The sequence below is a fragment of the Pogona vitticeps genome, chromosome 8 (genome assembly GCF_051106095.1).
Source record: "Pogona vitticeps strain Pit_001003342236 chromosome 8, PviZW2.1, whole genome shotgun sequence".
Taxonomy (NCBI): domain Eukaryota; kingdom Metazoa; phylum Chordata; class Lepidosauria; order Squamata; family Agamidae; genus Pogona; species Pogona vitticeps.
Window position 1 is genome coordinate 21,488,548 of NC_135790.1, and position 14,216 is coordinate 21,502,763.

Genomic DNA, 14,216 nt, shown 5'->3' on the forward strand with positions numbered 1-14,216 from the left:
AGTTGGAAACCTCTGGCTCGGGGTTGGAACCTGTCCCTCTTGTGGCTCCCTCATATGATCACACTGCCTTCCCCACGAATTCACTGCGTGGTGGTCTTTCTGTTGTACTTATGTGCGCCCTTCCAATATTCTAAAAAGATGAAACATTACTTCTGAGCTTAGTTTACCAGTAATAAAACCTTTAAGCCAAGAAGGTACACTGACAGGTCCATTCACAACCGTTTCTTCCCCTGGCGGAATGCAGACACCACATAACCCAACACCCCCAAATTTCCCTGACACTGAATTTAGCTCAAGGGCTGCCCACGTTGTATGAAGGTTGAATGGCCAAAACAAACAAACAAACAAACAAACAAAAATGTGTTGCTTATATACCACTCCATAGCACTTAAAGCACTCTTGGGGGGTGTTATAATTTAATTATGCGGGCACATTACTTCCCCCCCCCCAGCAAGGTGGGTACTCAATTTACCAACCTCAGAAGGATGGAACGCTGAGTGAACCTTGAGCCTGGGATTGAACTTCGAGCCAGCTACCTGGGATTGAACCTGTGAGCAGAATTTCAGCTGCAGTACTGAAGTTTAACCACTGCGCCATGAGGCTCAATAGCACCACGAGGCTACGACAATGTAGCTTTGGAGACTGGGGGTGCAGTTTGGTGGTGGATGGCCACTTTTCATCATCTCCAAGCATCCATTCCACTTTGATTAGGAATACAAGAAGTTGCCTTTTACCAGGTTATCCTTTCAGGTCACTGAGCTCCATAGTACCAACTCTGACTGCCAGCAGCTCCTCGGGAGCTCAAGTGGCGCCTTTCCCACCACATGTCCTCCCATCCTATTAGCTGCAGGGAAGCAACTTCTGCAGACAATGCATTTGCCATTCTCCACCAAACCACATCCCCGTTCTCCAAAACTGCATTGTCGTAAACGACACTACAAGCAAACTCTCCAGAAATGGGATGAATAGCTTTCCTGCAGCTGGTCTGGATGTTATTCTTCCAGGAAGTCTATTTTAAATCCTTAGCGCTCAAGAGTCGTCGCCTCCTCGGACCGTGAGGGAACCTTGCCAAGAACAAGTTGAACCCCCCTGTTCTAATCTCCGAACCCTATCTCTGGCCTTCAGAACAGCTCTGCCAATAGGAGTCGTATTTCTCAGACACACACATTTCCTCATTCCCATGCGGCCCCTCCTTCCAAATCACGTCTTGTCTATTTTATCGTGTCAAGTTGGTTGGCCATTCTGTCAGCTCCAGAAGTCCATCTGAGGAGCCTACGGACGGGAAGATCAGGTGGCCTCTGGATCAGGCTCGAAAGCCGACCTTAGCCCCATCCTTCTTTGACAAGCTCTACGTTCATCCGTTGGGTCAATTCTGAGTCTGGATGCTTCTTTCCTCTAAGAGAGACCAGAGACCCGCAGGATAAGCATGAGCAGTGACATAGTAGTGCCCTCTGCCAAACAGGACAGTTTAAGGGCAGGGCACAGAGCAGATCCGGCTGCCAAGCCTATATTTTTACCCCTCCGCTGACTCACAGGCACAAGAAAAGCAATCAGGATAGCTGGGATGCTCAACGCCCTCTCACCTGATGGCACCAAAAGCCAAGAATAGCTGGGACACATTTTTGTTCGTCCCGCCTTTGCAAATGGATCTGTCCAAAACAGGTGTGGGTGAAATGCCTTTCTGCAGATGTTGGCGGGTTCCGACTCCCGCCTCCTCCATCATTGGGCATGATGTTGAGGATTACTAGAAAAAATAGTCCAGCATCATTGGGGGAGGCACAAATTGCCCACCCCTCATTAAAAAAGTCTAAAACTTCCCCCCCTCCAGGATTTGGTCTTCTTACCAATGCCAAGAGAAATATGTTGTAACAACTGCATGTCATCGAGTCAATTCTGACATGTTTTTCTAGCTGGTGAGTACTCAGAAGTGGTTTGCCCTTCCCTCCTTCTGGGGACAATCCTGGGACTCTGCAGCTTAGCCAAGGCTACCCAGGCTGGCTCTACTCACAAGAGGCACAGTGAGGAATTGAACTCCCAACGTTCTGCAAGCCAGAAACCCAACTCGCCGAGCTATCCCACCAAACTCAGTGGAGGATGCCGATCGACACATTCACACGTACAGTCCTGAAATCCTGTCACTTTGCAATGAGAGCAAAATGCAGACCTTGGGAACCAGGTGAGCAGACGCAAGGTGGAGAGTCCGGCAAAGAAGGGGCAGGCATATGAGTCAGGGCTGGGGCTGGGTGGACCCACAAGAGGCAGGATCGCCAGCAGCCTCAGCTGTTAAGTCAACAGCAAGCGCCCCGTCAGGGCTGCGCTGTTCCGGGGTCTCATGATTCTGAAACAAAACGTACGAAGGTGCTGCAAAGGCTTCAACAGGGTGTGTGCACGAGAAGTCATTTTCCTTCTCTCCGCTTTCAGTTGTCTTCCTGCAATGTGCAAGCCCTGCTTTTGCGTGTGCACCAACATACACACACTCACGCAGACACAAGCCCCACCTGCCCTGCAGACGAACACTTTGCGAGCACCAGGAGTTAAACAGGCCAGGCTGGGCTAAGGAGGTCTGTTTACAGACCGAGCAAGGAGACCACCCAAGATGACATCTCTTTTTTTGGGCTCCAGATGATCTCACCTCTTGGCCGGCCAACCTCCTCGCCCCCTCCTCCGTAGAAACCAAAAAAAGGAGCACGTTCTGTTACATAATTGGACGGGCCAGTTCGCTTGGGAGAGGGCCATACCGCCTTCCTTCCTTCGCAAGACCATTTTTGGTCATCATTTTTCCCCTCTCTTGGCCATTGCCATGGAACCAGATCATTGGGAGAGATTTAGAACAGACCCCACCACTCCCCCATCCTCGTCGCCCAGGGAAGGAGGAGGAAGGCAGCAAAGATGCCCACGGAGCCAAGTGAAGGATGCTCTGGCTTGCCAGCAGAAGGTGGTGTCAGAAAGGTGCAGCCCCTTTTCAGAGGCAAACAGCTTTCTTACAGACTATGGCTGAAAAGACAGTATATTGGTTTGACAGTTCCACAACTGCTTGCAAAGCACTGTTACGATCTTCCAGCCTCTATAAAATCCCTTTTTCCCCCTTCCGTTTTGCTCCTTAAATTAGAAACCTGGGGCTGCACTCATTCTTTGAAACTTAATGACTGTGGTGTCCTTAGCATCACTGGCAGTTTATAAATCATCTTCATAAACAACTGAATATTGCTTCTGGAGCATGATGAAGAAGCAGACTCCAGCATGGCTCTCCCCTAGACACAGCCTGGTTTGATTGCTACAGATTGCAGTTAACGGGGTCATGGGGGACCGGTTGAAAGGGTGACCCTCCTAATTATTTGGTAGAGACCAGAGAGCGATGCAATTAGAGGAGGCCCACTAAATCAATGCTATCTCCTAAGTCAAAATCCATGCAAAGCACACGGATTCAATAAGTCTGGTCTTGTTATTATGTATTTCCAGTAATTTGATGGCTATTTATCATTTCAGAACTTCAAAGCAGTTTCCAACAATATAGTAAGGCAAATAGCCCCCCCCCCCAAATAAAATCCATGCCATCCACAGTAAGGGTAGCTGGCATTTCATGATATGAAGCACCATGAAAAGGCCTAGGTAATGCTTAGCTCTTTAATTGAGGCAGAAATAACCAACACTGAGAGTCCATTTAATATCAACAAAAGACCACCACAAAGATTGGAAGCAACTATTTACTAGTAACTTTACTAATAACTAATTACTTCTTGAGTAATGAGGTATAAGGAAGTTACATTTCATAATACAAGAGGAATGAACACAGTTACTACATTGGTACAGAGACCTATTGGCTGAAATCTTGTTGCTTAGAGCAGTAAACCACACTAGAATAGACCCACTGAATCAATGGGAATTTGGTGAGCCAAGAACCCCATAGGTTCTACTCCTTCCAATGGGCCAGCTCTAAGTTGCAACTTACTTAGCATAGTAAGTTGAAGTTATAGTAGGCTGTTTATAAACTTACGGAGGAGCTGACTCACCAGATCTCCATGGATTCAATGGGCCGACACGAGTGCAACTTACTATGCTAAGCAACAGGACTCCAGCCATCAGCAAGACTTCTTCAGATTTCATGTTGTTCCCTCTTATCGCTATTAACCTTCTTTTTCTTAAATCAGTGAATCGAAGCAATGAAAAGCAACCAATGATACAACCGCGAAAATAACAAATTACTCTTTTTTAACAACATGGTAACGACGGCGAGAAACGACAACAGGTTGTTTTTCAAGCCCGGTTACTTGTTGACAGTTCGAAAGTCATTGTGTGTGTGTCCCCCCCCTGCACAAAAAAAATACATTTTGAAAAGTCAGCTTCCACCGAGCAGGGGACCCATTCAAGAAGGGTACAGAAAGGACCAGCCCCTGGAGGTACGCCAGTCTGCTGCTGAACGAGCAGTTCATTCCTCGTGACTTAGAACCTTGCATAGGACATTTAGTATGTAACTTAGCCCTGCTGGGATTCCAAGCAAGGCAGACAATTTTCACTTAAAAAAAGACACCTAAGTCCTCATGACCAGTAGTATCTCAGGCTTACTGGGATCCAGCATATTTGCAGACGATGACATCCCTTCCAGGCCTTGTACCTCTAAGCATCTCTCTCTCTCTCTTTCCCTGGTATCAGTTTCCAGTTGGGTCACTCCACTTTTTTTAAAAAAACCCACTTCAGCGATGCAACCCTCTCTTCTTCCTGATCCAATTCTTCTTAAAAAAGGAAACCAGCATGCCAGCGCCTGTGAGCATCGCCTCGGCCTTGGGACACTTTTTGGCAACCCTGGCCTGAGGGAACTCAAAGAACCCAGACCGTGATGACAAGGTCTTTGTGCTGCAGACGGGCGTCCTTTGGGGCCGTCTGCTAGAGGGACAGGTGGAGGAGGAGGAGGAGAGGGCAAAAACACCTCCTGGGGCTGCAGACATCAGAAAAAATCCAGAGTTTGAGGAGTCGTTGTCCTCCTTTCAAAGCCTAAAACGGACAGATCTGTTCACTATAAAGCCTTAAGCCCAACTCCTCTTGGGAGAATCTAATTGTATGCTTTCGTTGGTCCCCTCCCTCTGCTCACCTTTGGATCAGCGTCCCAAAGAGCAGGTGCAAAACCTTCTGCATGTTCTCGGTGCACAGCCAGCTCCAGTGGTCGGCCATGACCAGATGGAGGAGGTCCAGGACGACGTCCGCCAACTGCATCTCCGATTCTGTCAAGCCAAGGAGGAACGGAAAGAAAACTGACTCACACCAGGTGGAATTGGTTGGTCCCATTTCGCCCTGTATGAGCGATTCCACAGCATTCCTAGACTGTCCCGGGCAGGAAGACATCACCTTTTTATCTTATCCTCTGAATACAAAGATGCTGAAGACTGAATGGACATAAAAAAAGCACAGTCTTCAGGGGAAACTATGAATGGTGGTCACCCCTGGACCTTCCCCAGTTAGTGACAGGACTTCTGAAAGGCCTTGCTTTTTTTCTTCTTTCTTTTTCAATGCAACCAAATCGGTGAAACAGGGATGGCGTGTGGCGTTAAAGCAGGCACCGAACCGGCTCTCTGAAACAGCCACACACGCAGACGCAGGCTGTCCATTTGGGACAGGGGTACCTCAATAGCAGCCCACAGACCCCCATCGGGCCTCCAAAGACCCTTATGGGGCTCTTCATAGCCAAAGACTGCGCTGTGTGCCCTCGTAAGAAATTTGGGAGGGGTGTGTGTGATCTGCCAGAAATGCCCTGGGGTAACTCTAAAGGATGTTGCTGGCCATTTTAGGACAACCCCCCCAATTTTCAGAGGGGAGCTGGGAAGCACGGAAAACAGGCTGGAAGGTCGGTGGTATCCTCCAAGTTCGAGGGTACCAAAGTCTGGACCCCAGAAGCTATCAACGATAGTTTAGGAGATGGAGAAAAATCTTCTCATTGGAGGTGGGGGTTAAAGCAGATGACCCTGTTGGGTGCAATCAATAACGGGCACAGGTTTAAATTCAACACAAGTTAAGACGGAGAGCAAGCAGATCAAATACATGGGCAATGCATGTGGTGCCTGCCAGTGAGACGAAACAGCGAGGCCATGTATATCTGGTGCTGCAAAACACACACGTAGACAAAGGAAGCAGCAAACAGGAGAACGGATAGTCTAGGTAGATTGGAAATATAATGCCTGAAACAGACAGGAAATGGGTGCTTCGAGAAACTGAGTTCCTGAAAGAGCAGGTAAGGAAACCAGGTACAGTGGGGCCTCGCACAGCGAGGTTAATCCGTTCCGGATTAACCCTCGCTGTGAAAGCATCGTTGAACGGGGCAGGAAAAGCCATTGGAACGCATTAAACATGGTTTAAAGCGTTTCAATTGGGCCGAATACTCACCGTTCAGCGATGCTTCCCTATGGCCGGCAGCCATTTTTGCGCCCTCTCCTCGCTTTACGAGGGCGCGAAAACGCTGCATGCGGCCATTTTGGGGCTTCCGGCAGCCATTTTGTAGCCGCAGAACAGCTGATCGGCGGGTCGCAAAGCGAAGGTCGGTAAGCGAACCGCTTACCAACCTTCGCTCTGCGATTTTTCGCCCTATGCGGGCACCGTTTTGCAATCGCATTTGCAATCGCAAAACCGGCCTCGTAGAGCAAATTCATCACTCTATGAGGCACCTGTTGTGCGAGGCACCACTGTATTAAGATAGCTAGAACAGCCTACTGCAAATAAGGAAGTCTGCAGTTTGAATCTCTTCTCTTCCACAAACACAATTGATGGGCCTTAGGTAAGCTGCCCTTTCTTAGCCTCACTCCCACTGCCTTGACTCTGAAATACATGGGAGAAGCAAAGAGATTTCTCTTCAGGGCTTGGAAACAATTTGTGAAGCATCCACTTGTTACCTTCAATCTATTAAAATGGTGAGAACAAATTTAAAAATTATTTATTGAAGACTGTTAAAAGCCCGTTCCATTTATTTTATGCAGGAACAGTTAAGATTTCATATGAAGTAGATTTGCATGAACAAAACTTAATTTGTGGCTTTTAGAGCACAATTAGGGAGCTGCGCTACTCTTGGTAATCTTAATCGATTTTAAAAAAATTTAAAACCAACATTTTAACAACATAGTAATAATATGAGAATTAATGCTAGGATGAATATACTAATTTCTCCTTTCCTAATTTCTCTGTATCATTTTTATGTCAGCAAATTAATGTCCCTTAATGATTTTATGTAAATGTGTCAGCACGAACATTTCCAAGCACTCATTCCTTTACAGAATTGCTATAAAGATTACAATCAGATAATGCACCTGAAGCAAATTTTAGGCATTATAATAATTATAAGTTATTACGGCGCATCTCGACAACCCATTGTGAGGAGCATTATTCTGACTTAACTGTGATAGCTTGCCTTGAAGAATCCAGGGAATCAATTAAAAATTTGCCTTCTCGCTTCAATCTCTTCATAAATCTACAATTCCAAGATCTTTCTCAAGAGGCAATGCAGTCTTAAACTGTAGTTACTCTTTTAGTACTCACTGTCTATTCTCCTCTCTGCGTCTCTGTTCTTTCCATGTGTGTCACTCTGCTGCCCTCTTATGGATACACCAGCTTTACACAGGAGATCAGCCGCTAAGCAAGCATCAACCGTCTAAATCCAAGTGAGACTCCCAAGTAGAGTAGACCTACTGAATCAACTGTTGGGTGCTTAAGTCGATACTTATGCAAATCCTGCTGATTCAGTGGGTCTACTCTAGTTGGGACTAGCAATTGGATCTCAAGACTTTGCTATTTGCCCTACTGAAAAGCATGCCGGACAGGAACCAAGATGGGACAGAGCATTAACACAGAAAAAAACTCAGTCTTGCCCACTCTGGGAGCGATTCTGCGGCCCTGCAGGCAAGACTGTTCCCCAGCCCCATCTGGAGACATCTGGGGACCAAGCCAAACAAGAGCTCCACCACAGAGTTATGGCCTCTGCTCAATAAAAGAAATATACAGCGATGCCTCGCAAGACGAATGCCTCGCACAATGAAAAACTCACAAGACAAAAGCGTTTTTTTTGTGACTTGCAAGACAAATTTTTCTATGGCCGTGCTTCGCAGGACGAATAGGAATGCATTAATTAAATTTCAATGCATTCCTATGGGAAACCGCCGCAAGATGAAATTTTCACAAGACGAAACGACTCACAGAACAAATTATTTTCGTCTTGCGAGGCATCACTGTAATTACATCAAAGTAGGGAGGGGATTCCCTACAGGTTTCCAGGAGCAGCTTTCTCTGCATAGGCCAACACCCAACCATCAGAAGGAGGTCTCGGTAAATTTGGAAGAAACCCAAGATTTGCAAATATTTGGAGGAGAGAAAAGGATTAAGGTGTGTGTGTGTGTGTGTGTGTGTGTGTGTGTGTGTGTGTGTGTGTGTGTCGTGCGTTGTGTGTGTAAGGGTACACTGGGCAAAAAGTCTTTGAACATTTGGATTGAACTAACCTATCATCAGATGGCCTATGAACTGGATGATCCAACAACTGTGTAATGGCCCGCCTATTGAAAGGCATCGAGGAAATCTTTGGTTGGCTTCATAAACACCGTGACTGACCATTTCCTGTGGGCAAAAAGGGACTGAGGATTCCTTCCAGCCTGGATTTCTGCATAACGGAATGAGCAAAATAGACAGAGACCAGATTGTTGTGACAAGAAGGCCTTGGCCAAAGTAGAAGACAATGGAACCGTATGGAGACCGGCTACAAGGCTGGATATTTTTGACGGCTCCAGGCCTGGAGTGTACCCTGATAAGATGCTACAATTGCAGGACAAAGGGATGATTTACTTTCAGGGAATAAAGAAAGACAGCGCAGCCCACTTTTTCATCCAACTTATCAACTACCCACCAAGAGCTGAATTTTACGAATGAAGGTTAAGGAAGCACATGAGCTAAACTGAAGAGGAACGCATATCTGAACTGGCAGTGGCACTTACCAGGATCGCTGCTGCCTTCTGTTGCTTGCTGGGGTACCTCAGAGGGCTTCAGGTCCCAATCTGAGGCACATTCTGGGGCAACAGGAGCTTCATCTCCTTCGCTCTCTGAGCTCTCAGAGAAGACTGCCCCCAGGAGTTTTCCCTGCTTCTGAATGAAAGACTCCATTCCAGCTAAGGACAGGAAGTCCAAGACCTAAGAGAAGGGAAGGATCCATCAGCAACACAGGAATGTAAGAAGCCACTCGATTCTGAGTAAGACCCTTGCTTTGGGACAGTAGCCCTATGAGGGAAGACGGAAAGAACCAGGCATGTTTAGCTTTGAGAAAAGAAGACTGAAGGGAGATCGGACAGCACATTACAAATACTTGAAAAGCAGACATACAGAGGAGGGGCATGATCTGTTCTCAATCATCCCAAAGTACAGGACACGCAACAATGGGCTCAAGCTACAAGATGCCAGATTGAGGCTGAATATCAGGAAAAACGTAACTGTTAAGAGTAGTTCGACAATAGAACCAATGACTTCAGGAGGTGGTGAGCGCTCCAACGCTGGAGGCATTCAAGAGAAAATAGACCACCATCCGTCCGATCTGCTTCAATTTAGATTCCTGAATTGAGCAGGGGGTTGGACTCTATGGCCTTAGAGGCCCCTTCCAACTCAAGGATTCTATGATTCTTTCTCAAGTCTACCCGGAGATGTCCGGGACTGCATCTTCTGTATGCGACCCACGGAACTGTTGTCCCTTCTTCACCCTTTCCTGGTGCACCAGAGCAAAAGGGGGTCAGAAAGTTAGCCAGGTGCTAACTCCCACAGCAATTCAGTGGCTCATCGGGGGGTGTGGATGGCACTGTGGTGTCTGACATGGTCCCACTTACCGTAGTGCCTTCCCGGAAAGAATACGCAACCTTCTCTTGTGTCTCGGCTACGGTCAGAACCGGAGCTATTTTACTGGAGGCGAACCTCAACCTAGGCCTGTAGAAGAGAAACCCTTGTATTACTATGTATGAAAGATTCATTTATCTTCCTCTGCAGAGATGGGAAAAGTTGTTGCTGTTGTGTTACTGCAACACTCAGAACCCTATACCCACACCCGTTTCCCATCTCCGTCATCCGATCCAAGGCTGCTTCACACATCATGCATCTCGCTTGACGACAGCTCTCACTGGATACTCAAGTCTCTATTTTCGACTGCACATCCCAGGTAATGCTGCTGTGTTTTACTCTCCAGCCTATCTAGTTTACCCATTTGTGACATCACAGAGAAGCAGTACGTGCCAAAGGATCTTGTGTTGTTATTACTGGGCACACAAAGGACAAACCAATGAAAAACCACTGAAAAACTCATGTAGGATATATAATACATCGGATGGACGCTCATACACTAGACCTAGCAAGACCGCAGAACAGATTTAATTAATGGGACAGTTTAGGACAGAAATAAAGATTCACGGAAACATGGTTCCTGTTCGTTCACTTTTGTCAATATACGCTCTGTACACCAGCATCCACTGAATAGTCAACCATATTAACTAGAAAGGCAGGAATTGAGAACAGCCATGGTAGTGGTAGTTCATGAAGCTTACTTTACCATTATCTCTCTCATCCCAAGGTCTTCCATAGCTGGTAATCTATTGCAAGAATGTTAGACAAACTGCAAGTGATATATACTATGGTAGTTTTGTCCAACAGTCAAACTCATTATGTACTTTTAGGACCAAACTTAAATGGGCTTGTAGGCAGTGGTGCCTCACATTACGACGTTAATTCGTTCCAGCGAAATCGCTGTAGAACGAAAACGTAATGTGAAATTAAAAAGCCCATAGAAACGCATTAAAACCCGATTAATGCGTTCCTATGGGTTTGAAACTCACTGTTCAGCGAAGATCCTCCATAGCGCGGCCATTTTCGCTGCCCGTGCAGTGAGGAATCCGTCCCAGAAAAGAGCAGGGAGCCATTTTTTTTACCCAGAGGCCATTTTGAAACCGCTAATCAGCTTGCCAAAAATCGTCGTTTTGCGAGAATCAGTTCTCAAAGCAGGGAACCGATCATCGCAAAGCGAAATTCCCCCATTGAAACCATCATAAAGCGATTGCTTTTGCAATCGCAAAAAGTTCGTCGTAATGCGATTTCGTCGTTAAATGGGGCACTCGTCTTGCGAGGCACCACTGTACATACATATGAATATGAATATGTGTATGTGTATGCATAAACACACACAGATACAGTATAAGAGCTTTGACGTCAATGACACATATAGTCCTTCTACAAACCCAAAATCACATGATCCAATCACTGCTATGATCAATTTTCTTTTTACCATTTTAAATGCTTTCTTAGCTGTTTTGTTCACATGGATTACCATATCATCAACTTCTACAAACTAAATATAAACAACATTAACAAAGTATGCCATCATTCTCTCTCCTGTCTTTTGATATTGGTAACTGCCTCACTAATGCTTTTAATTCTGGATCCAGATATAACCAAACGTTGATACAGCTTTTTTATCAATACTACTGCACATAAAATAAGTGACATAAATGTACCCAAATAAATTGTTCCACATGTTACTACCGAGTGTTTGGGCCTTTCCTCCCATAATGTCACCCAATGGACATTCTTGTACTAACGAGTCTCTAGATTCTTAATTAGACCAGTCCTCAGAGAAAAGACACACAGTTTGCCTCTGAGGCCTGACTGGATGCTCTCCCGGCTGAATAGGAGCTTCCCGAGATTCTATGTTACTGGTCCAGTGTTCAAGACTCCAGGGGCAGTTGCATGAGACAATCTGCAGTAAACATAGACTCTACGGATGGGATATCCACATCCAAGCATTAATCAAATTGTTAATCTCAATGAGCGTAGACCCGCTGACTCAAAGGTAGACTGGTCAAGTCAAGAACCCATACATGTTCCATTGATTCAGTGAGTTCAGTAGACCCGGAACTAAATGAAGTAGATTTAAGTCACTGTTCTTAAGAGCATGAAAAGTTCTGACACATCTATCCGTGGAGTATTGGTGTGGCATCAAGCCATTTCTGACCCTTTCCATGGTCTTCTAGGTAGAGTGTACTCAGAACTGTTTTAACATTTCCTTCTTCTGGGGGTGCCCCAGGACTGTGTAGCTTGCTCAAGCCTGCACAGTCTGACTGTTCTGAGATGTACAGGGGGGGGAATCAAACTCCCAACCTCTGTCTCTGCAGCCAGATTCCTAACTCATTGAGCTATCCAGCCGGCAGTGGAATATTTAGGAAGTTCTGTCTACATCTGGACATCATCACTGCATCTTAGGGCATGGAGCCAGATCAAAACCTCAGTGAGGAGCGGCCATCTCGGTCCCGACAATCACAACCGGGGCCCAGTTCTGTATCCAGAACCCAAGTTCAAAAAGCCACACACACAATGACTAGCTGCGTGAACTGTGCTGTGTCTACTTGGGGCCAAACACAAGAACGCCGCTCAACAAGAGGCTTACTTGCTAGTCCTCTTTCCGTCTGCCTGCAACTTCCCTTCCGTCTCTGCCTCGCTCAGATCCTCTGTAGGGCTCTGAGGCTCGGATTTGGGGAACGCGGTTTTTAATGTATCCACGATGGCGTTCATCACGATCTGCAGCAGGAGAAGAGGGTGAATTTCAGCAGCAGGTAAAGAGAAGTCTGTAGAATACAAAACACGAAACACTAAAAACCGACACCAGCTTATGCTGGGTAGGATGTCTACTTGGTGGAAACATCTGCAAATGATAGAAATCCGACAGGTGTTACACTAGTTGAAGGAAGAAGGCTGAGATCCTTATGGAAGGGGTGGAACAAGTCTTGTCTTGCCTTCTCTGCAAAGTCATGTCAAACAACAACCTTCGCGAATACATCAAACGACAGCTTTGCTCTGATATAAAGGCTGAATTCACTCCTAGTGGAGAAAGCGCAAGAACAGAGTTGGGCAAAACTCAGGAGCCATTTAATCCAATCCCAGCTCAACACAGACTCTGCAACGCGTGATTCAGCCACAGAATATCTGACACGTGAGAGCTTCCGCTCCAGTATGTCCAGGGAAAGAGCACCCATCATCCCCCAAGGCAGCCGGCTCCACTGTCAGGCACTTCTTTGTACTAGAAAATCCCTCCTACTGCTTGACCAGCACCCACTGCTGTGCAGTGTTCACCCACTGGCTCCAGTCTTGTCTTGTAAAGCAAGAGACCCAAAGTTGTCTGACGCTCCTTCAGATATCTGAAGACTCTTGTGTCCCCCGTTTAATAACCTCTGCTCCAGGACAAATACGCCCAACCCTTTTTAAAAAAATCATCGGTAAAAAGTGGGGAGTTAGACATCTGCTCTCAGTGTCCACTAACAGGCCTGAAAGTCAGGATTTGTACAGATGGACATGCACATGCACACAAAGGTGTTTCCAGGCTGCAAGAAATCCACTCAACCAACAACAGTACACATCTCCAGAAATAAGGTCTACGGAACCTAGGAGGGAGGACCTTCAATTCAGGAGATGTTCAAAGACTCAAACTGGCAAGCCACACTAAACTCATTGGGAGCCAATGCAAATGAAGGGTCGGCTGCCCTCCGCATGGCTCCACTCTGGTTAGTGTACCTTGGTGGTTACACTTCACTTTGATAGAATGTTGGCAATTAATAGACTAGGCTTTGCAAAGGAGCTTTCCATTATGTGCACATACCTTGTCGATCCTGGAGACTACAAAGGGTTTTTTGACAAAGGCAATCCTGGCGTCCGTGTTCAAGGCCAGGAATTCCTGCATCTCATCACTGTTGGCAATCTCAGGAATGGCACACAATTGCTAGAACAAGAAAAAAGGAGCCCGCCAAATGAATTAATGACCACGTGCCATGCAGGGGATCCCTAACTTACTGCAATGCTTTTAGGGGTGCCTAAGTACAAAGCACTCGGAAGCAGATCCCAAGTCCTTCCTTCTGGCCATGCAGCTTGACCCAAGGCTGCATGGGTCGCAGGAGACCTAAGCCCATCAGCCACATTTGGCCATGCCAGCTGGCCCTGGAGGTGTCGTGGGGACTCAAACTCCCAACTTCTGGCTCCACAACCAAACATTCCAACCCACTGAGCTACACTAGCTCTGAGTAGGTGCATGCCAGAAGAGGAGGGGGCCTGTTAACTAGGGTTAACAACAGCTCCACCCAATCAAGGGTACTTCCTGCCAGAACTCTGGGTCAACAAATTTAATCCAAAAAGAGAAAGGGAGGGGGGGAAGAAAGAAATTAAACCTTTTGAAAGGAAGG

General features: G+C 46.5%; 1 protein-coding gene across 2 annotated transcripts in view; it reads right to left on the minus strand.

Moving 5' to 3' along the window:
* SNX19 (sorting nexin 19) overlaps nucleotides 1-14,216 on the minus strand; it is a 43,267-nt gene that overhangs the window by 24,131 nt on the left and 4,920 nt on the right. Inside the window, exons 4-9 of one of the 2 annotated variants that reach the window (XM_078379828.1) lie at nucleotides 13,640-13,759; nucleotides 12,434-12,564; nucleotides 9,834-9,930; nucleotides 8,958-9,150; nucleotides 5,087-5,216; nucleotides 4,857-4,989 (exon numbers count right to left, since the gene is read on the minus strand). In XM_078379828.1, the coding sequence (XP_078235954.1) occupies nucleotides 4,983-4,989; nucleotides 5,087-5,216; nucleotides 8,958-9,150; nucleotides 9,834-9,930; nucleotides 12,434-12,564; nucleotides 13,640-13,759 (678 nt within the window). In that variant the 3' untranslated portion in view covers nucleotides 4,857-4,982. Of the gene's footprint in view, nucleotides 1-4,856; nucleotides 4,990-5,086; nucleotides 5,217-8,957; nucleotides 9,151-9,833; nucleotides 9,931-12,433; nucleotides 12,565-13,639; nucleotides 13,760-14,216 lie in introns of those variants that run through there. The other variant, XM_020791936.3, reaches the window with a different exon arrangement.